The sequence below is a fragment of the Carettochelys insculpta genome, chromosome 7 (genome assembly GCF_033958435.1).
Source record: "Carettochelys insculpta isolate YL-2023 chromosome 7, ASM3395843v1, whole genome shotgun sequence".
Lineage (NCBI taxonomy): Eukaryota > Metazoa > Chordata > Testudines > Carettochelyidae > Carettochelys > Carettochelys insculpta.
This window is the reverse complement of record NC_134143.1, coordinates 62155091-62180781: the sequence shown is the minus strand read 5'-3', so window position 1 is coordinate 62180781 and position 25691 is coordinate 62155091. Positions and strand designations below refer to the sequence as shown.

The following is a 25691-nucleotide window of genomic DNA, read 5'->3' as shown; positions in this document are numbered from 1 at the left end:
GATTGAGGGCATATCACAGTAGAGAAAGAGGGGTAGGCTGGTGATAAGATCTTTGCTTCAGATTCTCATCTGTTTGTATAAATGTTATCAAAATATGCCATGAAAAGTTCATGAAAAATTCATGAAGATTAGCAAACTTTCTGTATAGTTTGTTAGAAACTCCATAATCTATCACGACTGTCTCAAATAAAATTTGAAAGCCTTGTGTAATAGCTAAAGTCTTGCTCTCCTCCCAATAAGCATGATAGATTTCCAGTTACTCTGTGTCAGCTTTTAAAATCTCTGAAATGTTTTAATTTCATGTTCATTGTGTAACAAGCAACTAACACAATATGAAAGTTGCTGTTACCATAGAAAAGTTAATTTAGATAACATTGTTATTTTGAGAAATTTCTGAATCCTGTCAGGTTGATGACCTAGGGGGAAAAAACCTACAAATTACATTCTAATTTATTCATTCCTTTGTCTGCATTCTACATTTAATATTTTTATATGAAAGATAGTAAAATAAATGTAATATTTGTCATTGCATCTGGACATGGAGAGGTTATATTCTCTTCTACTGAGAACAGAATACCTCTTGATTCTGATTTACTGTTTAGTGTTGGTCTTGGTTATACTTGACAGTCTTCTCAACGTCTTCATGTTCTTATTGTGATAAATTCTGCACTTAAATAACTGGAAAATTATTAATCATATACAGCATATTTTGAAATGGAAAGAGGAAAATTAACCTGTCATTTCTTATATTCTTTTCTATTAATTACAGAAATTATAGGGTACATGTGTTATCACTGCCTACATTTTGCTTAAATTGCTTAAAATTGGGAACATCTTAGTAGATTCTTCTTGTATAAAATATGCTTTTATTCTGAAAACTAAACTAAGAAAACTAAGAACAATTAAAATAAATGTGAGGGTGGAAAACCCAATGAAAACATATGTGGGCTCTGTTCTATAACATTTTAATTTTCTACATAAAGATTGTAAAACAATATTTCTTTGCAATCATTATAACCACTTACCACCCACAAACTACTCAACAATTGCAATAAAATAATAAAATGTGAAGAGGTGCACTTAAAAATTATACATGTGTTTAAGGGAAAAAAAACCTTATAATAGAGGGTGCAGTATGCCCAATTACACATTATATAAGGGCATTAGTAAACAGTACATTTTTGTGGGTCGTTATAGTTGTATTGAAATAACTGCAAAGTATTTTGGATCCAATGTATTTCTTTGTCTCATCTAGTCCCTATGGCTGTTTATACCAGAGTTCCTCAACTTTTTTTTTCTTTATAAAGTACTTCTTTTTTTTAAAAAAATAGAACTACCCCCCCAACTTCTGCTGTGTATGCATAAGGGCATGCAAACCAATGGCTGCGAAGCATGGTCCTAAGGTAATCTGAAGTCTTGAAACAAGTGCCATTCAGCCTTTCCAGGGCTAGGTTTTTACTACCACAGAAGATTGACCTGCTCAGGGTCAATCTTCCAGGGTTTTGATTTGGGCATGCAAGAGGTGGTACTTTCCCGGGTCAAAGTTGTCCCTGAAATTCCCTGTGAGTGGTGAGTAATAAGGAAGATTGGTGGGAGAAAGGTATGACAAAATGTCACAGAAAGCTGCTACTGAAACTTGCTTACTTTCTAGCATCTTATCAAAATAAATTGGAATAGAAATATTGTACTTAGTTTCAGAGTGAGGCATATGAAGCAGTAGAAGGAAGTCATAGATGACATTTTAGACTACTGACTTTACCAGTGTTCTTATGTGGTCTCTTGTAAAACTAGGCAAATATCTAGATGAGTTGGTGTACCCCTGGAAGAAAAACAGTGATTGAAATATTTCATTACCCACATTTTAATCTCCTCCTTTATGCCATAGTGACACATCCATTTTATGTATGTGTTCTTATGTATAACTCTTCTGCCAATGATTATGCATGCCTGCGACAGATTCAAAAGAAAAAAAAGTGTTGATGTGGGGAAAAAAAACCAACCAAAACCAAAACCAAACCAAACCAAACAAACAAAAAGACCACTTAACAGCTAAAATCTGCCCCAGGATTCCAATTCATGGTAGTGTTTTCCACATGCTGGTTTCAACGGGTATTGGGTGCCACTGCTTTTCTCGTGTCAAGTAGCCACCAGGGCAGGGGAAGGCCTGGAATGTTTTAACTTTTCTGAGGATCCCTTGCCCTGATACCTCACAGTCAGATGCTACAGCACTGAGAATGTTGTAAAACAGTGTTTCTCAACCAGGGATATGTGTATTCTCAGGTCAAAATCTGTCCCTAAAGTAAAAGGTTTATTTTTCCTTTGAGTGCTTGCTTATGTTCATTTGACCTAGATCTGCATGCTTGCCATATGCACCGGTGCCAGCAGATTTTCCCTTAGCATTATCTGTAGGAGGAACTGGTTCAGGCAATCCCTGGAGTGGCTATACACATGGCCATATAAGCCGTGCCTACACGTGCACGCTATTTCGAAGTAGCGGAACTAACTTCGAAATAGCGCCCGTCACGGCTACACGTGTTGGGCGCTATTTCGACGTTAACATCGACGTTAGGCGGCGAGACGTCGAAGCCGCTAACCCCATGAGGGGATGGGAATAGCACCCTACTTAAAAGTTGAACGTCGAAGTAGGGCACGTGTATACGATCCGTGTCCCACAACATCGAAATAGTGGGGTCCGCCATGGCGGCCATCAGCTGAGGGGTTGAGAGACGCTCTCTCTCCAGCCCCTGCGGGGCTCTATGGTCACCGTGGGCAGCAGCCCTTAGCCCAGGGCTTCTGGCTGCTGCTGTTGCAGCTGGGGATCCATGCTGCATGCACAGGGTCTGCAACCAGTTGTCGGCTCTGTGGATCTTGTGTTGTTTAGTGCAACTGTGTCTGGGAGGGGCCCTTTAAGGGAGCGGCTTGCTGTTGAGTCAACCCTGTGACCCTGTCTGCAGCTGTGCCTGGCACCCTTATTTCGATGCGTGCTACTTTGGCGTGTAGACGTTCCCTCGCAGCGCCTATTTCGATGTGGTGCTGCGCAACGTCGATGTTGAACGTCGACGTTGCCAGCCCTGGAGGACATGTAGATGTTATTCATCGAAATAGCCTATTTCGATGTCTCCACATTGAAATAGGCTACTTCGAAGTAGGCTTCACGTGTAGACGTAGCTATAGGGTGCTTCCTGGCCCTCTCCACCCTCAGTTCCTTCCTGCTTCCAACTCAGCATTGACTTCTGCTCCCTTTTTTCCAGTTTGTTGGACTCCCTGTATATAATGCTGATTGTTAGTTTATGGTCATCAGCTGGTTAGTGTTAGGTCCCCAGACTTCAAGTTGTGTCACAGTTGCTATCATCCCATGCCAGTTAGTGACCCCCATTGGGACTGTCTGTGATGCTTATGGGAGGCTCACATTAGTGATAAGTGCCATGTTTACGAATTGTTTAAGCCACATACAAAAAAGAAGAGGGACATTCATATCACAGCTTTCCTAATGGAATCCAGCTTAGCTCTGGTGCATGACCAGTTGAACCCTGCACTGAGTACCAATGTGTTGCCCACAATGACACTGACCACCTGGTATCCTTCTCTGGTACTGCACAAATCTATACAAGGCAAGGGCAGATCTCCAGGGCCCAAAAAGGATAAGACTAAGATGCCAGCCACTGTTGAGTCTTCTGCTGTGGTCATACCATAAAGGGAAGAATACCATGTCCCTGCCTCAGCCTCTGCACAGGCATCACTCCCTCCTGAGAGAGATGTTTGAGGTCTCACCTCCGTGCAGCAAGGACTTCAGAGCCCACAGCCTAATTCAGTCCCCAGAAGGATCGACAGTCACAGAGGACTTAAGGTGATGCTCTCTAGGGGTTAAGTGTGGATCTCCAAAAACATGCTTCCAAGCACATATCCAGGGACTGGTACTCACCATGGTTTGATCTGATTGCCCTTCTTGGGACAGGTTGCTGTTACCTGACACCATTCCCCACACTGCTACTGCTTCCCAGCACCAGTTTCCCTGCAGCATGTCTGTGAGGATCACTGCATTTGGCAGCCCCTTTCTGCTCCTGAAACAGTTTTTGTGCCATCTACAAATTGTCTGGTTACCAATGCCCACACTGCAGGTCTCCCAGCAGTCAGTGTTCCCCAAGGAACCACTCTTGCTGCTCCTCCATGGGCAGGCATCAACATCATTGGCCAATGCATGTTACTGCACAGGCACAAACATAAGCTGTTGCAGGCTCCTGATCGCCTAGCACTGCACGCTCAGTCAGGCTGGCCTTGGATCAGACCTCAAGGGCACCATTTCAGGCACCCCTTCTGACTACTTCAGTTCCACAGTTGGGTTCTCAGACAGCTCAGTGGCCACAGGCCTGGCCATTCCAGTGGTGCACATGGAGGCCATGGGGATTCCCTGTGCCAGCCCAAATACTGCACTCAGTAACTGGAACATTGATGGCACAGTCCGCTTCCACTGCTAAATCTCTCTAATACTAGATATTTGGAGGGCTGCTAAGCTGCATGTGGAACAGGAGCTAGAGGCCCTGTCTTCTGCCTCCCTGGACCTACCATGGGGACCCCTCTAGTGGCTCCCAGGATGATGCATGGCATGTCTGGAGTTTCTTATGAGGGTGGTCACCTACCTGAATCTCATGTTGGAAGGGATTCAGGTAAGTGACTACCCTCATAAGGATATCCTGAAGATATCCTTTTTGTGGTGCTGGAACAGGCACCTCCAATCAGGGTGGCCTTACCCCTCCAAAACCGAGTGTCCAAGATAGCCAATGCCTTGTGGCTGATTCCCTCTTCTGTGCCTCTTATCTTCAAGTGGGCACAACAAAATTACTTTGTTTCTGCCAAAGGGCATCTTTCTTCCCACCATGCCCCAAACTGCTGATGATGGAGGCCATCAACCACTCTGAACGGCAAGTTCAGCCAGGACAAAAAAAAAGACTTAAAAGATTCTAATTATTTGGGCATAAACTTCATTCATCCTCCAGCCTTCAGCTCCAAGTAGCAAATCAGCAGATCCTCATAGCCGCTGTGATCATGTGGTAGGATATACCAAATTTGAACTTTCTCTGCAGAAGACTCAAAGAAGGGGTTATGGGCCCTAGTAGAGGAAGATTCCATGGTGGTCAGAGAGGCCCTCCAAGCTGCTTTGGCCACAGCAGATGCTGCAGTTCATATGATGGTACTGGAGGTATCCATGCGGAGGACATTCTGTTTGCTCTTGTTGAGTCTCCCCATTGAGGTGCAACAGTTCATGTGGGACCTGCCGTTTGATGGTGTCCCCTGTTTGTGGAGCATACAGAAACTAAGTTGCATGGGTTAAAATACTCCTGCACCATGCTTTTCACATTGGGGTTATACATTCCAGAACCTGCAGACAAGAACTTTAAGCCACAGACTCACCTTGGTCAGCCTTCCCAATCCAGAGAGGACATGGAGCAGAACAATGTAAGTTCAGGAAGACAGCCTGAGGACAGCTTACCTCTCAGACCATCCTTTCCCTGTGTTATTCTCCCACTGTTTGCACCCGCTCCTTCCTGCTTGGCATTTCTTTACTATGGATTGCTGGGTCCTGGATATGGTGTGGCAGGTTATACGCTACAGCTCACCTCTGTCCCTCCCTCCCCACACACCTTCCCATTTTTCTTACGCAAAACTGCTTATGCAAGAAGTTGGTAGCCTAGCCTGTAGGTGAACATAGAAAAATCCCAGTTAGTACTGGTAATATAGAGAGTTTTTCAGTATGGTATGTGCAAGGTCTTCCTCTGTCATCTGATGGCAGAGTGGTCTGAGTCTTCACAGACAACACAGCCATAATGTTCTGTGTCAATTGTCAATGGGGAGCTCACCCCAAAATGCTATCAGAATGCCATCTGTCTTTGGGACTTCTGAATCTAGCATGGCATTCCCTTGTTAGTCTACTACCTCCCACAGATGGGGAATCTCTTGGCCAGCAAGCATTGTCATCACCATGAATAAGCTCTCCATTCACAAATTGCTGCCAAACTTCTCTGGAAGTAGGGCATTCACCAGTAGGGCCTGTTCGCTGCAAAGTGCTACAGCTTTTGCTCGAGACAGTGTGCGAGGGCAAGGTCCTTGGTGGACACCTTCCTGGTAAAATGACCTGTTCTGTGTTTTTCCCCAGTTCCCTTCATGAGCAAGGTCCTAATGAAGTAGGACAGTGCCGAGGTCATTTGCATTGCACAGGCATGGCCCCACCAGCATTGTTTCTCCACTCTAATGAATCTCCCAGTACTTCCTCTTTGTCCCTGGCCTCTCCTCCCAGACGTGTTGTCTCAGTACCATGGCCACCTTTTCCACCAGGACCTGTCATCACTCCACCTCAAGGCATCGCTGTTCCATGGCAGTTCAGCAGGTTCCCTAGGGAAACTGCAAGTCATCAACCAGGCAAATGTTTTCAGCCAAATGGACAAAGTTCTTGGTGTGGACTAAGCAGAGAGGTTTCTTCACAATGGAGGCTCTCCTATTCAGTCCAATATAAAGTGAAATGCAATGAGGTAAGGAAGGGGGCCAGAAAGGATAAGGTGAAATGATTAGAGGAGCAGTGAGAAGATACAGAGGGGTATTACAGCGAATGTAAGAACATTGAGGTGTATGAGATGATTAAGAATATTAGTAGGAATTGGCAACCAAAGCAGATGGTGATCAAAGATGAGAATGAAGAGGTGCTCATAAATAAGGAGACGATTTTGCAGTGTTGGATGAGATATTTGCACCAATCTATACAAAGCACAGTTGGACCCAAGTGTCTGAGAGAGACTGATTGAAGAACTGAAAGAGATATCTCCACCGAGCATTGAGTGTGAGACTGATATTTCGAAGGAGGAAGTAGAAAGAGCAGTGAAATGAACAGTGAAAAGAACAACAAGAGACCTGGAAATGATACACACACAGAAGCGATGATTAAATATGGAGGAGAAAGTATGATTCAGGAAATACACCAACTAAATAAACCATGTAATATAGTATGGAAAGAAGAGAAGGCATCTAAGGAATGGACAAGATCCATTCTAGTGACAAAACGCAAGAAAGTACATGCATTGGAGTGCAAGAACTGCAGAATGATTGCCCTAACGAGTTATCTAAGTAAGGTGCTGATGATGATACTGATGGAGAGACTAAGATTGCAGGTAGAAGAACATGTAACGGACGAGCAAGTGAGGTTCAGGGAATACAGAAGCACCATACAGCAGGTATTGTCACTATGACTGATGGTGGAGAAAGCTCAACAAAAGAACGAGAACATCTACACTTGCTTCATCAATTTTCAAGAAGCATTTGACAGTATAGATCAGAAAGTGACTTGGAAGGTGTTGGGGTCATTGGATAGCAGACTGATACGTTTGTTGAAGGATATCAATGTCAATACAGAGGCAGCATTGAGAATGTGTGGGGAGTTGGGAAGTTGGTTTAGAATGAGTAGAGGTACGAGACAAGGAGGTCCGACATCACCAAGTATCTTCATCACGCATCTAGAGAAAGTGATGGACAAGATCAAGGAAAAGGTAGAAAAGAATTAACAACGTGAGGTTTGTGGATGATATAGTTATCCTTGAGAAAGATGAGGAGAAACTAGTGAGAATAGTGCGGGTGCTAAATGAGAAAGGGATACAGTACGGACTGATTATGAAGATTGACAACAAAAATAATGATATCTGGAGATGAATTAGGAAGGAAGATCAGCATAGCTAGGACTGAACTGGAGAACACAGAGACGTTCATATATCTGGGGAGCAACATAATGTATGATCTAAACTGTAAGAAAGAAATAGCGACTAGAATAGCGAAAGCTAGAATGAGTTTGAAGATGATGGATAAGATCTGGAAAAGCAAAGCAATTAGCTTAGGAATGAAGCCGAGTGTCTTGAAAAAGTGTGTATTCAGTAGTATGTTGTACGAATGTGAGATGCGGATGATTGGAAAGATTCGAAGAGAACAATATTGGCATTCAAGAGGAGTTGTTATAGAAAGATCCTGAGAATAGGATGGATACAGAAGGTCACCAACGAGGAATTATGTAGGAAAATACAACTGAAAGAGAACCTAGTGCACAAGGTTATACAATGCAGGTTACAGCTATTTGGGCATATTTGCTGAATGAATGACAAATGAAAAATCAAGACTGGTATTCAGCATAATGGATGGCTCAAATAGGAGAGGCAGACCCCACAGAGAATGGGTAGTTGATATAGTAGGTTTGTGTGGAGCTAGCTACAGAAACTAAGCCACTCTTCATTGCAAAAGGGAATGGTGGGCGGAAATAGTGAGATGCATCAGACCCCAATGGATGCTGAGCCTGTGATTGCTGTTGATGATGATGATGATTTAACCTTTTGCCTCCCATGACTTTGAACAGGTGCTCATATGGAGAATTCATAATTTCATGTATAATGTTTCTACACACATTTCACCATAATGATATTGCCCAGCAAGTTATTCAGTGCATAGGATATGAACACTGGGTTACACCCCACCCATAATGCAAGGGAGAGAGACTTGAAAAGTCACCATTTTCACTGAGCTATAAAATGGCATCCAAGAGCCATAAATTCAAGGATCTTATGATCCCAGGGCAATTATAAGCATATTCCGGTGGATTAGTCTCAATAGCAGGGGAGAGAAGGCTTAAGTAAAAGTCATTTGTAAGGTCTACCTTTTGCATAATTTGCATAGTTACACACAGCATTACAAGCACGAGATCTTGGCACCTGCAGATTTCACTATTTGACAGAAGATTCTTTCACACATTGGTGCCCTAGTGACCCATTTTTCTTTTTTTATTCTGATCTGCTTTACTCCCTTTTTCAATGCTGGTCATTTATTACAAATAACCAATGGCTCACTAGAAGATGGAAGAATTGTTTATTTGTCTGTATGTGCTCTCCAACTCTGGGATGTCTCCTGATTTGGTACACTTTTAGGTGTAGGTTTCTGATTGGATCTAGGAATGACTTCAGAAGTCATTCAAACACAGCCATGACTAGGTATTTTTGCACTTGGGGCAAAATAGTATTTATGCCTCCACCAACCCCTTCGAATTAAAAAATGCCTCTAGTTTACTAATATAAAATATTTTCACTAATATTATGAACATATTTTACATAGATAATCAATAATTTATTATTAAATGTGATTCTTTAAAAACAAAAATAGGAATGAAGGCACAAACAATAAATGACAAAATGGTTCTAATACACATTATAAAGTTACTTTACATGCCTTTCGCATGAAAAACTCATCATAAAATAATGAGCTTTTAAAAAACTCCAGAGATCCTGTTTCCTCTGTAAGAGCAGACATCAAAATACCGAAGGTCTTGGGCTGGACCAAAGCACATGGAGGCAGCAGCAACATGGAACCAGGATCCCCAGGCCCAGATTTGTGGAGCAGGGAGCAGAGTTCTGCGGCATAGGAGAGGTGGTTGATCTTTTAGCTCGTGGAAGCTGCCTACCCAGGCTGGGGCAGGGGCCAGCACAGACAATCTGGACAGAGGCGGGTCAGGGCCTTGCAACTTACTAGAGCTGTGCCCCAGATTATGCTGCATCTAGGGCGAGTGCCCTGCTGCTCTGCCCTCGTTGTGGTGCTTTATTTAAAGATCTATTTGTTAGATGTAATTGCTAAATTTATCTGCAGAGTTGAAGTTGCCTCCCCTCCGGTGTCAAAAACATGAATCATGACAATTTTCTTATATTTGTCATATTTGTTGTTTGAGATGAGTAAATGCTGTGATACAAAATTAAAGAGATTGTCTCCTTTTTCATGGCTTGCCCTATCACCTTGACCACGTTAGTGCTTTCTGTCTATCCTTGACAGGAAATCCAAAATATATGTTACAGAATCAGCTGACACTTCATTCATGGAGAAGTGAAACAGACAAGTCAATTCCTTTTTCTAAAGAAATGCAGTGGAACATGGGAGATCAGATTTTTCTGAATTAGAAATGAACAGTATCAAACCCCTGGCATGTGAAGTCAATTTGTTCTGTAATTTATAAAGTTTCACTTGAACTATTATTTCGCTCTGATGGTTCCCAGTGAGGGATAAAGTTAGTTTTGTTCCCCCAATAAATCACTTATTCCCTAAATGAGATATTTATCTAACTCAGATCCCTTTAATCATCAGTTTTAGTTGTTTTTGTTGCATAAATCAAAACAGACACTTCGTGTTTAAAATATTGCAACTTCAAAGATTATTTCAAAACTTTGTAATGTTGTTTATCCCATGCATCCAGAGGAATTGTATTTGAATGACAGAAAGGAAAACTGAAAATGTATATTCTATATACAGAGTTAGACTTTTATTTTTGGTAAGTGAGATTGGCCTGCATGAGTGAGTCTTCCTGATCGAGGCCTATTTAGTTGATTAAGTGGATAGGAGACAAGTTCATCTACTGGAAAAACAGTCTGTAGGACATAATTATATGCACTTACAAGAAGACACAAATAAATCTTCCCCTCCCCTTTTATTAAAAATCTCCCAGCTGAAACCATAAATCTTGGTAGTTTTAGGTTAACATTAGCTTGAGTGATATAAAGATCTGTCTTCGGTATCTGAAGCAGAGGTTGCTTGTGAATGGAAGTAACTTGGAATATAAAAACATGGATAGGTAGGTGCTTCCAGATTTTGAATGAGGACCAATTTGCTTGTTTGTTTGAGCGAAGAATAAAAAGAAAACTATTTACAGTTAATACAGTGCAAAAGGTAGAGATCCATACAGTTAAGAGACTTTTACATACAGCAGTAATGTGCATGAGTATGTTATTAGGTTTACTTATTTCAGCATAAAGAAACTTATATTAAGAAATTAGGAAAAACACAGTAATATTTAGCCATTGTGTAACACTTCCGGCCACGTCTACATGGCCGTTTAGCACAGTGTTGCTGCTGGCAGTGCTGTGCTAATGACAGTTCATGAAATTGCAAATGGAGGACATCGGGTGATGAGGGTCCAAGGTTTGGGCATGACAGGGGTGGGTGTGCTGCTGTTATCCCAGCCACAGGAAACAGGGAGTGGCAGCAGCAGCATGCAGAGCCACTTCGTCTACCCACCAGCCGGATCCAGCCTCAGCGGCTGTGAGCTCCCTCCACTTCCACTCGCAGCTGGAAGCCAGCACTGGCACTCCAGCATCACAGATGGCTGTGGGTGGGAGGTAGGGCACAGGGCTGGATTGCCAGCATGGGCTCCCTGCTGTAGTGGGGTAAGGGGCAATGTGATCACAGTCCATACTTTGAGAAAAACTGCCTTAGAAGTAATATTAATAGATCTTCTAAGTGGAAATTACCCATTTTCTTTCAGCCATCGGGGGAAATCAAGCTCAAATGGATTTCTGTACATGTGCCCTTCAAAAGCTTCTTGTCTCTTCTCTTCAACTGTCTGAGCACAGCTGAAAAATTCAGAGATAACTTAATTTACAAAGAAGGAATTAATGTCAAAGTTGCAAAACTCACTATAGATGGGCATTTGAGGTATGTGGCACTTCGGCGTAAAATTCCCAAAATTAGCTTGTACATGGGAATAACATCTATGCGTAGTGTAGCACAGAGTTATTTCAGTGTATCTGAACTCTCTTAGTGCTGCATAAGCTGATATTAGGACTGCTATTTCACGCTTTCCTATCGGATGGCGGGAATGTACAGAAGTGCCTGAGATATGCTGCATTAGTTCAGGTTGGGTGAAATTCACCACTGTATAGAAGGCTGGCAGAACCTGTGTGTGCTTCTTGACTGGGAACTTCCTTGGTGCACAGAACTTGGGCTGATTCTGGACAGGGAAGTAATTCCAACCATTGTTATTGATGCAAAATACATTAGAAGCTTCTGTTGTAAACTTATTCATAGTTTATATTGTGTGAAGAGCAGCAGTACTATTAGAATGCACCTTTTGCTTCTGGAAAGCATAGGCAATCAGCCGTGACTCCTTACTTACATGTTTTGCATTAGGCTATGCTCCTTGAATGGATACAGTACTTAAATGTCTTCAGTGCTCATACAACTTCAATCAACATATGGCTAGAAGCATGCTTGTGATAAGACACATTATAAATACAGTACACTGCTTAGTGCAGTTTCATAAAAAACTATATTTGAAGTATCACATACCTAGAGGCAATATGATAGGTGATTTCATAAATTAAAACAACCTGTGGATGTTAACATAAACACATATTCTTGGAGAGTGTTATAGGATGTAGAAGAATAAACAAGATGATGTTATCCAGTTCCTGAACATAGGAAGTTAGGCATATTAATTATCTATTTGCCTATGTCATTCATTTTGACCTCCCAGGAAACAGTGAAAATAAAATTAATTTTTTAATTTTTAAATGAGGAAAGGGTTAGAAAATAACTGGAAATATCAGGCCACAAACAGGTCTTTGTAAGTAACCTATTAAAAATACTCTTCCCTTTGTCCTTGGAAATAGATGTGTCTTTGGAAACGTGCCAAAGTAGTGCTGATAATTCATTATTACCACTTAACAAAAATTATCATAATCCTACAGCATATATAAAGTATGTAATGTAATTCCTGCTTCAAAGATTTGAAATATGCACTATGTTTCAGGTATAGCTAAGTATGTACATTTGAAAGTAGATACCATTTGAAACAATATATTGGATTTTTGGAAGAGTACAAAACAATTACTGTAATAACTAAAGTACTATAATGGTACAATTAAATCAGTGAATAGAGCTTTTGTAATTGAAACCATATTTTTTGACTTATAAAAAAGAGAACACATGCTTAATAGAAGAGTTTGAAGAGTATCAAACTACTTAGCAGAACTGAACTGGAAGCTACAGTATGTATTTTTATGAAAAATAAATGACAGTTACTTTTTAAACAATAGCATATTCATGTTTACAATGATGAAAAAATGTACATTTAAGTGATATCATTCAACAGAAAATAGTCAGTAAAACAGAAGTATAACAAAATAGTTTGTTGCTGCCTAATGCATTACTTAGCTTGGTTTAATACTGCAGGCATTACATCAGTTGTTCATGCATTATGCCAGAACAGCTAAAATGGCAAACTTTAAAATTACACAGTCATATTTCAGGTGTGTTGAAGGTCAGTTCTATATCTGTTTGAAGGAATGAATGGTTCTTACAGAGAAGAATGGATATGTATATGAGATTAAATTGCAAAACGGAAAGTATTAAAATGCAGTCAATTTTCTTATCGTACACTCTTTTTCAACATTTCTCTAAACACAGCTTTTTACATTGCCTTAGACTGGATATTTACAAGATACGTGCACTTGATAATTTGGTTTATATCATTATTATTTACATAAAAGATGTGGAGTATGGTATCTTTGGGATCGGTCTCTAGGAAGATCCAGTCAACTAAATGCCTGTGGGAAGAAGTTTAGTGTGATAGACATGCCACAAAAAAGTGAGACGGGTTCTGTGCCTGCTTTTGTGTCTGACCTAGTCTGTGACATCGGGCAAGCCATGTGTTTTGTTCTCTCACCACTTTTCCATCTTTGATAGTTATAATATAAATTATTCAGGGTGGTTAACACCTCCCCCCCATGTTTGTGAAGAATGGTTAGCACAGTGAGTGTTATAGGTGCTACTGTAACACAAATAATAACTGCAATAAAAAGCCTGTGTACTTGAGAAGTGAGAAATCTGTGATCAAGGACAGGATAGTTTGACACCTGGAAATACTAGATTTAATAAATGGTAGTCAGCATGGATTAGTAAAAAGATCATTATCACAAAGCTGATTAGAAAGATTATTTGTCTGAAGAAAATGGAGAATGCAAAACAAAAAATCTGGAGATCAGCATCTATGTTTTAATTATATGGAATTTATTAGAATTAAACATAATGCTTTGGCTTTGTAAAAGAATTGTTTTTTTACAATTAAATTTTGAAGGAATTCTGTACAATTGAATGCCTCCTCCTTTCACAATAAAAAGTTATTCTTTGGGAATGTTTTAAGTAAACACAGCTGTTAAGTGCAGAGACTTACTTGTCAACAAACAACACTTCCTTAGACGTAAAATGCTTACTGTTAGAGTCACAGACAGAAAAAGACAGGTAACAAAAACATGCTTGTAGACAGCAAGTCAGAATGCTTCAGAGTTGTGAACATTTTAAATCATTAAAATATTCCCCAAGTGGGCAACCTTATATATGAATCTTGAAAGTTTCAAGACTGTACAGATTAAAGAAGGTTTTGATTAAGCTATATTTTCTCTATAAAGCATTACGTCTCAGTGATTCAGATTAAGGGATTTCCAAGATGGTTAAGCAATGGCATAAATTGCCTATGGAAACTGCGGACTCTCTATCACTGAATATTTTAAAGAATGGATTAGACAAACCCCTGTCAGGGATGGTCTAGGTCAGGGCTCAGCAAGCTTTCCAAGGCAGAATGCCAAAATTTGACCTTTTGACCTCTACGTGCAGGCAAGTGCTGGTGATACTTTATAAAGTCACTAATAGTCCTACTTACAACAGCTTCATTAATACATAAAGACACAGAGCTTTACCGTTTAGGTGGTTGTTGGTAGCATTAGCTGGTGTTTTGTTAATCCACAGGCATTATGTCTTTTTTCCTCATCTTTACTATTCTTCTCTTTCTTCGAGATAGAGTATTTTCAGGGATGTTGTTTCTGGATTCAAGGGGTGGGGGAAGTGGCTAGAGGACCGGCTGAAATGACACAGACACGTGGGTGATCCCAGAGCAATATGACAGGCCGCCTGCCTGACACACTACACCTTCTGAAGCCAACCTGTTTGGTTTTCCTTTGCCTGGGATTCCCTACATTTAGTTCTTTCACTTTGAAAAAATGGCTGTTTGCTTTCCACAGGAGGGAATGAGGGCAATGCAATGTGGAAAAATGACATTGGGCATTTTTCCCCATACTGCACCAGCAAAAATACCCAGAAAGCTATGGGGCTGGCGGAACTGTAGGATAGGTTCCCACAATGCACTGCTGCAGCAGTCAATGTTTGATGATTGAGTGTGGCAGCAATAAATCAACTCTGTGGAGTCTTTTTGGTAGGTGAGGATAGTCAGATTCGAATTTATGAAGTGCTGGAGTAAGAAAGAAAGAAGGGGCAGGGCTGGGTTGGAGATGGTACAGAAGGGATTAAATCTGAATAGGCAGCAGACACTGTGCCCACTAGAGAATGCTTCCATATAGAGTCTGGAATGGGGCTCATCACTCCAGAATCTCCTCATTCTCCTACTCTCAGCCATTCACTGGGAAGCCAACTGACCAAACTGTGTCTCATTCCTTTCCAGTGTTAGGCCACATAAGTGACAATACCTTACTATTTCCAATTGTTACTATGATAGTGCAAGTGGCAGAAGTCTATGGAGTGGGTCTGACGAACCATCTGGGTGTTAGTGTGCTGATATGTTTGCAATAAATGAGGCAGCATTACTATAGACAACAGACTATCATTATGAACATGCAAGGGGGCTGAATCAAGATTGCACTATCAATCTTAATTCTGGTATTTCCTAACTTGAGACTGGTTGATTTTGCAACAGTTTAATAACATTTTATCATTGTTTTTGTGTATAATACAATGTATGTGCACTCAAAAAAAATGTGATGTGGTTACTGAGACAATGAACAGAAAACTGGTGCTCTTCATAACTTCGGAGTGCTTTGTCTAGCATAATACTTTTACTAAAGTGTTAATTTTAGGCATTTTTTAGCTATAGAGAATGAGACATTTGCTATTATGCTGTCATTTGCAACAGTTCTTTCAGGGTGATGAGTGCTCTTTTCTTCTTTAGTACACAAAGAAGCTGTTTGGATAGTATAATAGACAAACAAACAAAACTCTGAAAAGCAGCATTAATTCCATGGGAGAATCGAGTTATGCTGTAAATGCAATTGATGTTTATTTTCTTCTGTGCTGTTGTAACAAAGACTTGGTGATACTTTCTCTCATTTTTGAATACAAATGAACACAATAACTACCAAATATTACATTGGAGAGCTATTAAGGAGATCAACAGCAAAACAGACCTGAGCAAATTAAAACTTAAATTGTTTTTCTCATAGGAGTTAAGCTGTTGTAATTAGAGTATACTCTGGATTCAGCAAATTGCTAGATGATATGACATATAAGTTAAGCAGTTTTTCAATATTGCCCATAAATAAAATAAATCTAATGCAACTTTCTCTTGCAACCTAAATTTCTTGAAGAGCACAAAGGAAATGAAAAATAAAAATGGCAATAATTGACTGATCAACACCTTCCCATAGGGAAAAAGTTCTGTAGAAATTAATAGATAATGATAACCTTTCTCTTAGTTTTTCAAACCATCCCATGAAATGTAGTACAAAATTATAACTCTGCTAGAGAATTCTATGCAATAGTTCATAAAACCAACAGTAAGGTTATAATTTTCAATTAAATTATGTAGGTTTTTAGAGTAATTTCTTATAATCTTGTTCATTCTATCACTATAAAATTCTGTAGGATATTTTGTAAGATTTATAAAGCTGAAGAGAGAAACATATTATAAACAGGACAGAGATATTTTTCAACTTTCTTACATTGGTATGCCTTGTTACTGTACAGTATCTGGTGACTTATCTTATTTGGCATTAGAAGTAACTGTTTCAAGAAAATAATCTATGAAAGGCTAGTTGCAATACACTTTGATTATGAGGAGCTGTTTAGAGACAACCAGGGAATCCTAGGTTTTGTTTCTTCTTTTGCTAATTTCACTGTTGTTGTAATAAATTGTAATTAATGATAATGATTTCTCAGTGCTCCAAAGATGAGTTTGACACCTAACACAACCAAAGTATAGTTCCTGCCCCCTGTATCCTACCCTTCCCCCTAAAAAAAAACAGTAGCTCAGGATTGAATTGCAACATAAGTGGAAGTGATTAATTCAGGAGAAGAAAGGAAGAATGACAGTGTTAAGATGTCAAAACAGAAAAGCAGTCCAGTAGCACTTTAAAGACGAACAAAATAATTTGTTAGGTGGTATCTTCATGTGGAATATTAGTACACAGAGCCTCTACGTCCATGGTAGCAAGGATGGTGTTGTCAGGAACTTTTGTGATGTTTTGTAATTTCTTCAGGAAGTCAGTGGTATCTCAGAGATACCTGGGAGTGTTGGTGGCATAGGGTTTGAAGAGGGAGTCTACATAACTGGAGAGTGCAGTGGTAAGGGTGCCAATGCCCAAAATGAAATACCCTATCATTTTGGGTATTGGCACCCTAAACTGGACTATTCAGTTATGTAGACTCCCTCTTCAAACCCTATGCCACCAACACCCCCAGCTATCTCTGAGATACCACTGACTTCCTGAAGAAATTACAAAACATCGGAAAATGTCCTGACAACACCATCCTTGCTACCATGGATGTAGAGGCTCTATACACTAATGTTCCACGTGAAGCTAACACATAAGAAATTATTTTGTTAGCCTTTAAAGGGCTACCGGACTGTGTTTTTGTTTTGATAGTATATAGACTGACATGGCTGTCTCTCTGTTATTGTTAAGATGTAATGGTTGTGTAGTAAGGCAAGACTGCAAGATGGCTTTGGGTTGGTTTTTTTTTCCTTAAATTTCCCTACTTCTCAGACAAGGCAGCAGAAGTGATTTTGAAGGAGGGATTTCATAAGATGAGAAAAGTGACTTGGGGGACAGGTTTGAGGGGCGGCGTTCCATGTACAATGGGCCATGTGAGAGGAAACGAGAGAAGTATTGAGACTGGTAGAGTGGTGGTGGTAGGAACACTGTTTATTTTAGCTGCCTAGTGGCTAGACTGAGCATAAAAGAAAAAGTCACAAAGCAGAATAAGGAATTGAAATGGAACTTTTCACAGTTCTGTTACAGCCTCTTGGATTTTGGTTCCCAAGGTTCAGTGTAATGCAGGGTCTCCACCACAGAGATTAATTTCTGAGAACAGTTGAGTGGGAAGAGGGTGGCTAGTGGCCTGAAGCAGGTAAACCCATGGCTTCTTCCGCTATGTAGCTCTCTCTGTTATTTAGCAAAACTAACTGGACACAAGGAGGAGATGCTGCAGCCCATACAAGGGTGTAGCATATTACCCATACTCTATTTGGAATAAGAAGAACTTAGAACTGTCCACTGCTTCCTCTGGGCTGTAAACTAAATCCATAGTGTAGTTTGGATTCTGCGTAATTTTAGAAAAGTCCGTTTCTCAAGATTTATTTGAATTCCAACCGCACACATCCGAGCAGCTGTTGCTTATTACATTAGCAGTTAAACAAACATAAAAGTAAGACTAAGAATACTCATCAGACATTTCTAAATAATGTTATTATTTGCACTCTACATCCCTACGGTATGTGCAACACCAAAAATCACCCCTCCCCACATTGCTGCCAAACTAAGAAATAAATTATGGAGAACATGAAGGAGGAAGGATAATACAGGTTGAGCCTCTCTCATCTGCCACTCTCGGGAACAGAGATGGTGCTGGACAAGAGAATTTGCTGGACCACAGGGTGTCAATATTGTCTAGCACATTACCAATACTTCTACTGCATGCTTGGCTCTAAGAAGACTCTTAAAGTACAGCTAAGTAACAGCACAGAATACTGAGAGTCTGTACTGGGGAGTGTAAACTAACCTGATGGAAGCACGGGAAACTTGGCCACACCAATGATAAGTGGTTGTCTGGATAACTAAAATCATGTTGCATAGCAGGTGTTGGAAGACAAGAGAGTACTGGAACACAAAATCTGTTGTAATTACAGCAGATATATCAAAAACAATATAATTTTTGAAAGGCATCATTGCATATTGTGATGGAGTGGGGGATACCTGTGTGTGTGTGAGTGGCTCACAGGGGGTGTGGGTCTCCTGCTGAGGGTAACCTTGACGACCAGGTAACACCTTTATACTGGAGACAAAGGAGGAGGTGGAGCCTGAGGGGTTTGAATTGGAACTGGGAGTTGAGAAGCAGTTAGTTTGGCCTGAGAGGAAGAGAGAGCAAGACCAAGGAGGGGGCAAGGCCCCGGCTCTGAGGGCCCCTCGGGGCCTCCTCTCCCCAGCATGGATTAGACTGGCTGTCTCTGCCATCTGTACTGACTCTTCTGTATGACGCTGTGTCCTGTTGGCTAATAAACCCACTGCTGAGTGAGAATCACTCCTGCCTGCAGATGGGGTGCAGAGCTTGGGGGACCCTAAACCCCATCACACTGGTGTTAGAAGTGGGATGTACCGCACCTGAGGATGGAGCATCCAGCAGTAAGTGGCTGGGGCGCAGGAGGAAAAAGGGGGGCTAGCGAGATCTGCAAAGAGTTTTCCAGGCCTGGGCCAAGGAAGGTGCCTGTGTGTCTGTGCAGGAAAGCAGCTTGTCCACTGGGAATGCAGCAGCCTGGGGAGAGAGCAGATCCTGCATTTGAAAAAGGTGCCAATGAGGAAACTAGTCTATTGCCTGCAGAAGATTCCCCCAGCCTTGGGTGGCTGGAGAGGGAACCACCAGGAAAGAGCATTCCAGGTGTGACTCTGAACCCAGCCATGGGGGCTGGAGCAGAGGGAATGGCTCTGGGATGGGCAGTGGTATCCCTGACAAGGACGCTGGTCCTTGGTGCAAGAAAGGTGCTTCTGCTTCTGGGGAAGTGAATCCTTTGTCTGAGCCTGTGGGGGCTCACGATGGGGCCAAGATCCCAGAGCTGGATCTGAGTGCAGTTGAAGCTCAGATGAGAAGCGGGCCTACCTCTGTGTCTCTCAGGGAGGATGATGCTTTAACAGTCTGATCCAGTTAGTATTATCAGGGAATCCCAGAGACCAGATGATTCTAGTACTTGTTCTTTGCCTGATGCTGAGGTGTTACTGGGAGGGGTGAGAGGACTCTGTCCTACCAGAGTCATCCTCTAGCCAGGACGCAGGAAGAGCAGACTGGCAATGGAGTTATGCTGATTGATGAAGATAATGAAGCTGGTAGCAGAAGGGAGGAAAGGGATCCTAACCTTCTGTCTGGTGGTACTAGCTGTCTGCCTGGAGGGGGATTATGTGGGAATCTGTCTGATGGGCCAGAAGTGATCCTGGGCATAGGTGAAACCCAGGAGCTGGTTGTGGCTCAATGGAGCGGTGCCCCTGTGGAGGCAGACGGGTGAGTTGTTGTTTGGGGAGTTCTTCAGGAAGAAAATTTCCCTGAAACTTTTCCTGACCCATCTGTGGGGACTGCAGAAAATGGGAGTGAGGTGAAGGAGAGTGAACAGGAAAGGTGCTTGTCTGTAAGAGCCAGAGCAGCCCTTTGCCTGGGGAGAAGTTTGTTTCAGCTCCTGATGGCCAGAACCTGCCTGAATGTGAAACCACTGGCTGTGCTCTGCAAGGGTCCAAAGCAGGCAGTGTAAAGGTTTCTCAGGAGTTGGAAGTTGGCCCAAGTAAAGTCAAAACTTTCAGGGAAAGTGAGCAGCCCTGTGAGGACCAAGTGAAACAGCTGCACAGTCAACCTCTGTAGGATTCAGGAGAGCACCAGCAATTCCCCATCTCCAGATCGTGGAAACACTTATATTCTCATAGTGGACTCCACTTCTGATTCCATGAGGAGGCAGAAGTTGGAGGTGGAAGGACAAAGAAGCAGTGGGCCTGGTGGGCCAGTAAGGGATAAACAGGAATTCCTCCATGTGGATTCTACGTCTGGGACTCACAAAACAACTTTTAGAAACCAGTTTGGTTTGCAAATTTCCAGACTGGCTGGGAGGGGGCAGTCTGCCTGAGATCATCAATGGCCCAGCTCTCATTAGAAGGGAGGGCACACCCAGAGAGATCAGATTTCCACCCCAGGGGGCAAGAGAGAAGATTAGAACGTGATGGTGCAAAGAAAGGCCTCAGCTATTTAGCCCCAAAATACCAGATTCTCAAGGAGGTTACACAAAGGTTGTGGTCTACCAAAGAGCGACGTAAATGTACAATTGCAATGGGTTTGTTCTGTTACTCACGCTGACTGCTGTAACCAATGGGTGCTGCTACCCAAAGCTATAGAATTGTACCATGTACTGAATGTTTGGAAAGAGCCATGTAACATGATGACATTGATGTATAAGCACAAATTGTATGTTGAAGGAGTTTGTAATTCTAAAATGTCACTGTAACTGGTCTTGCAACACTGTCAATGTTCCCTGTAACTAGTCTTGCAACCTCTCACATGAGGAGGCACATTCCAAACCTATTGTGTGGCATGGAAGGGGAAACTGAGGCACACAACCATTTTGGTGGTCTGGCTAAATGCCAAGGGTGGAAAGCATTTGTACCTTCCTTTACTGGACTGTAACTGAATTCCTAACATTGGCCAGAGCAGCTGTATGGACTGGTGGTCAGACGGGGCAGGGCCCAGACCAGAAAAGAACTGTTTGATCTGTTGGTGCTGCAGCAGCTGTATGGGCTCTGCCTGCCCGACTTGAGAAGGTGGCTGATGGACCGGAGACCGAAGCAGGGAGACCCAGCCAACCTGAGAGAACTAAAGGGACTTGCCCGGCTGCATCACATGAAAAGGGCCAATACCAAGCTCCTGACTTGGAGCCTCCCCCAGCAGGATTATGACATGGAGGTTGTGCACATCAAGGGCAGTACCAAGGGTACAGCTGATGCCCTGTCACAAGGGGAGGGCCCCGAATTTCCCCAGGTCACTGGCTGAGTGACCACACTCAGTTCGGTCTGGAAGGGGAAGAGATGTGATGGAGTGAGGGATACCTGTGTGTGTGTGAGTGGCTCACAGAGGGTGTGGGTTTCCTGCTGAGGGTAACCTTGACTACTAGGTAACACCTTTGTACTGGAGACAAAGGCGGAGGTGGAGCCTGAGGGGTTTGAATTGGAACTGGAAGTTGGGAAGCAGTTAATCTGGGCTGAGAGGGAGAGAGAGCAATACCAAGAAGGGGGCAAGGCCCCGGCTCTGGGGTCGCCTCGGGGCCTCCTCTCCCCAACATGAATTAGACTGGCTGTCTCTGCCATCTGTACTGACTCTATATGATGCTGTGTCCTGTTGGCTAATAATCCCGCTGTTCTCCTGCTGAGTGAAAGTCACTCCTGCCTACAGCTGGGGTGCAGAGCTTGGGGGACCCTGAACCCCATCACACATGTTCTTTATTTTGCCTCTGCCAACATTCTTATAAAACTAATTGTTTAAAATTGTTTTTTTCAACTATTTGGTTGAAACTATGCATGGTAACAGAGTAACTGCAATATATTATTGCTGTAGAACATGTTTTCTAAGGAAATACTCAAAACAAAATGAACTTCATAATAATAATAAAGTTTTAGAACTCTAATCTAAACTTCTTAAGACATATGTTCCAGATCTCAATTTTTTTACTAATTTAATATATAGCAAAAGACATTTTTGCATTTGTTTGGAACTATCTTATGTCAACATTTAACTCATGAGTTAAAACTTTTACCTTTGGGGGAAAAAGGTTCACTCTAAAATTGTATTAAAATTATAAAATGTGTTTACTAGTAATTCATTTTATTTTCATTTCTGCAGCTGTGACTCTGAAAACAGATACATTGGAAATCCACTCAGGGGAACATGTTACTGTGAGTACTTTAATGTTTCATTTTCTCTAATCTCACAAGTTAAGCTGTGTATACAATCGTACGTTTAATTACCGCATAAAATATTACATGGAATCCTGGAAGGATATTCATTTTTTGATGTATAATAAAACACCCATTCTGGCCTCTCTAGTTATTTGTGAAGCAATTTAAAACACCCAGTATAAGCAAGCACCATCAAAACTGCAACTGCAACTGAACACATTGACACCTGTTTACTCAGTCAAAGGCATGAATGAACAGCTGAGCCCTTGCATCATGTTCTCTACAACAAAGTGCAAGAGCTCAATGAGACCAAAGGGGGAATATGGCTGTATTGTAGCTTTTAAGACACAATTTATGGGGAGGAAATGGAGAGGGGCAGTACTGTAACAAGATCTCCTAAGGAAAATATGCTAATACATAAAACTGGAGGTATTGGGTGACGCCAATGGTCTATCTAGCCCAAGTTCTTGTCTTCTGACAGTGACCAGTGCCTAGTGCTTCCACGGACATGAAGAGGACAGGGCAATTTTCAAATGATCCCTCCACTCAGAAGTTTAGGGATGTCCATAGCTTGGGGCTGCTTCCTGACCATCCTAGCTAATGGTCATTAGTGAGCCTATCATCCATTAACTAATTCTTTTTTTTTAAATCTGTTTATGCCTTTGACCTTTAGAACACCTTCTGACAATGAGTTGCACTGCTGGACATCATATGTAGACATATTTCTTTGTGTTTGTTTTAAACCTGTTGCCTATTAATTTTATTTAGTTATGCCTGGTTCTTGTATTATGTAAAAATAAGAAGTATGGCAAGAGATCACCCTGGCTCAAGCAGGAGATCTTCAACGATCTAAACGCAAAAATGAATCAAACACAAAGTGGACATTAGGTCAGTTTATAGAGGATGACTATGAATAAATAACACAAGTATGTAGGACAAAATGAGAGAGGCCAGGGCATAATACAAAACTAAATTAGAGACATGAAGGGTACAAAGAAAACATTTTATAAATTCATTAGAAACAAGAAGAAAAGCAGGGACGGAGTAGGACCGTAATGTACTGGGAGGACAATAACATCGAAATAGAGGAAGGGCAAAATTATTTTTGTTTTCAGTTTTCACTCAAAAGGTTAGTAGTGATTGGCCTTCTAACATAGTGAATGCCAGTGAAAATAAGGTAGGCTAAAACAAATTAAAAAATACTTAGGTGCATTAGGTGTCTTCAAGTTGCCAGGGCCTGATGAAGTACATCCTAGAATAGTCACGGAGCTGACTGAGGAGATATCTGAGCAAGGTGGTTAAGCACTGGAACAAATTGCCCAGCATGGTTGTTCAATCTCCATCATAGGAGATTTTTAAGAGCAGCTTAGACAGACAATTCTCATGGATGGTTAGTCCTGTGTGGGCAATAATTTTCTCAGCGGGCCACTCTAAGTATCTAGGAAGTGGTCACATGCTGCACTTTCTTACTATATTATTGGAGGAGGTATGGGCTCCAGGACAGAGTTTTGGTGCCAGAGGGAGATCCAGGCAGGAGATTGGGGTTGAAGAGGAGGTGTGGGTTCTGAGAAGGAGTTTTGGAGCAGAAGGGGGTTGTGACCTGGAGCAGGAGTTTGGGTTGTGGGAATGGGTGCAGGGTCTGTGAGGGTCTATGGGTGCAGGAGGGGTGTTGGAGTTCAGGAGGGGTGCAGGTTCTATCTGGGATGCTCTCAGTTGCCACCCTGATGGCGTGCTCAAGCAGGCTGGCTGCCTGCTGCAGCCTCACACACTGCTCAAAGTGGCCGGCTGCTGGGACAAACATGCCTATGGGAGCTGTGAGCATGGTACTGGCTGTGAGAAGAGTACACAGAAACCTGCTGTCCCCTTCCCCTCAAGGGACATGCAGAGACATATTAGTGGCCTGGAGGGTCATGGATGTCTGGATCCAAATGTTTGGTGGGCCAGATTCAGTCCCTGGACAGTATTTTGCCATCAGTGCAGGGGACTGGATTGGATGACCTCTCGAGGTTCCTTCTAGTTCTGATTCTGTGATTTACAGTAGCAGAACACTGTTCTGACTATATAGTCTTGTGGGCAGATCGTTAGGCCCAGAAACTCGTAACTTCTGTTGCCAATTAAACAAAGTCATGTTTCTCACGGAAAAGCTGAAGTACAAGTGTAAGATCTATATGTGGCAGTTAATTTTTAAATTACTGGTTTTAGAGTACTCTTAGCAGAGGTAGCAGTTTTCCTACTATAGACATACGTGAAAATGCACAGTTAAACTGTGACCTACAGTTTAACCTTGCAAGGCTGAAACCTAAGACTAAGGTGCGAGAAGTCCTCATCAGAGACATGCTCTTCGCAGACAATGCTGCTGTAGTGTCTCACCCAGAAGACCAGCTTCAAAAACTGCTGGATCGGTTCTCCAAAGCGTGCAAGGACTTTGGGCTTACCATCAGCCTAAAGAAGACGAATGTACTCGGTCAGGATGTTGCTGAATCCCCATCAATCAGCATTGACAACTATACGTTAGAGGTCATCCACAAGTTCGTTTACCTCGGGTCCACCATCAATGACACTCTGTTGTTGGACACTGAGCTAAATAGGAGGATCGGAAAGGCAGCCACAACTCTGTCCAGACTCAGCAAGAGAGTGTGGAATAACAACAAGCTGTACACTCACACCAAAATGCAAGTTTACAGAGCCTGCATCCTCAGCACCCTCCTTTATGGCAGCGAGACTTGGACCCTGTATGCCCGCCAGGAAAAGAGGCTGAACGTCTTCCACTTGCGCTGCCTCAGGCGCATCCTTGGAATATCATGGAAGGACAGAGTGACCAACACTGCCGTCCTCGAGCAAGCTGGAATCCCAACCATGCACACCCTTCTCAGGCAGCGTTGACTCCGCTGGCTTGGCCACGTCCACAGGATGAATGATGGAAGGATTCCAAAAGACATCCTGTATGGTGAGCTAGCCTCTGGCAAAAGACCTCCCAGATGCCCCCAGTTGCGTTACAAAGATGTCTGCAAGAGAGACCTCAGAGAGGTAGACATCGAGCTGGACAACTGGGAAGAAATAGCAGACGACCACAGCAGATGGAGGCAGGGGTTACACAAGGGCCTTCAGAAGGGCGAGTTGAAGATCAGACAGCTAGCAGAGGAGAAGCGA

The 25691-nt window shown here is 42.2% G+C and overlaps 1 protein-coding gene across 4 annotated transcripts in view; it reads left to right on the top strand.

Moving 5' to 3' along the window:
* The window catches only part of ATRNL1 (attractin like 1), a 1060182-nt gene that overhangs the window by 403322 nt on the left and 631169 nt on the right, over window positions 1-25691 (top strand). For all 4 annotated transcript variants that reach the window (XM_074999076.1, XM_074999077.1, XM_074999078.1 and 1 more), the window contains exon 22: window positions 22486-22538. In XM_074999076.1, the coding sequence (XP_074855177.1) occupies window positions 22486-22538 (53 nt within the window). The remainder of the gene's footprint in view (window positions 1-22485; window positions 22539-25691) is intronic.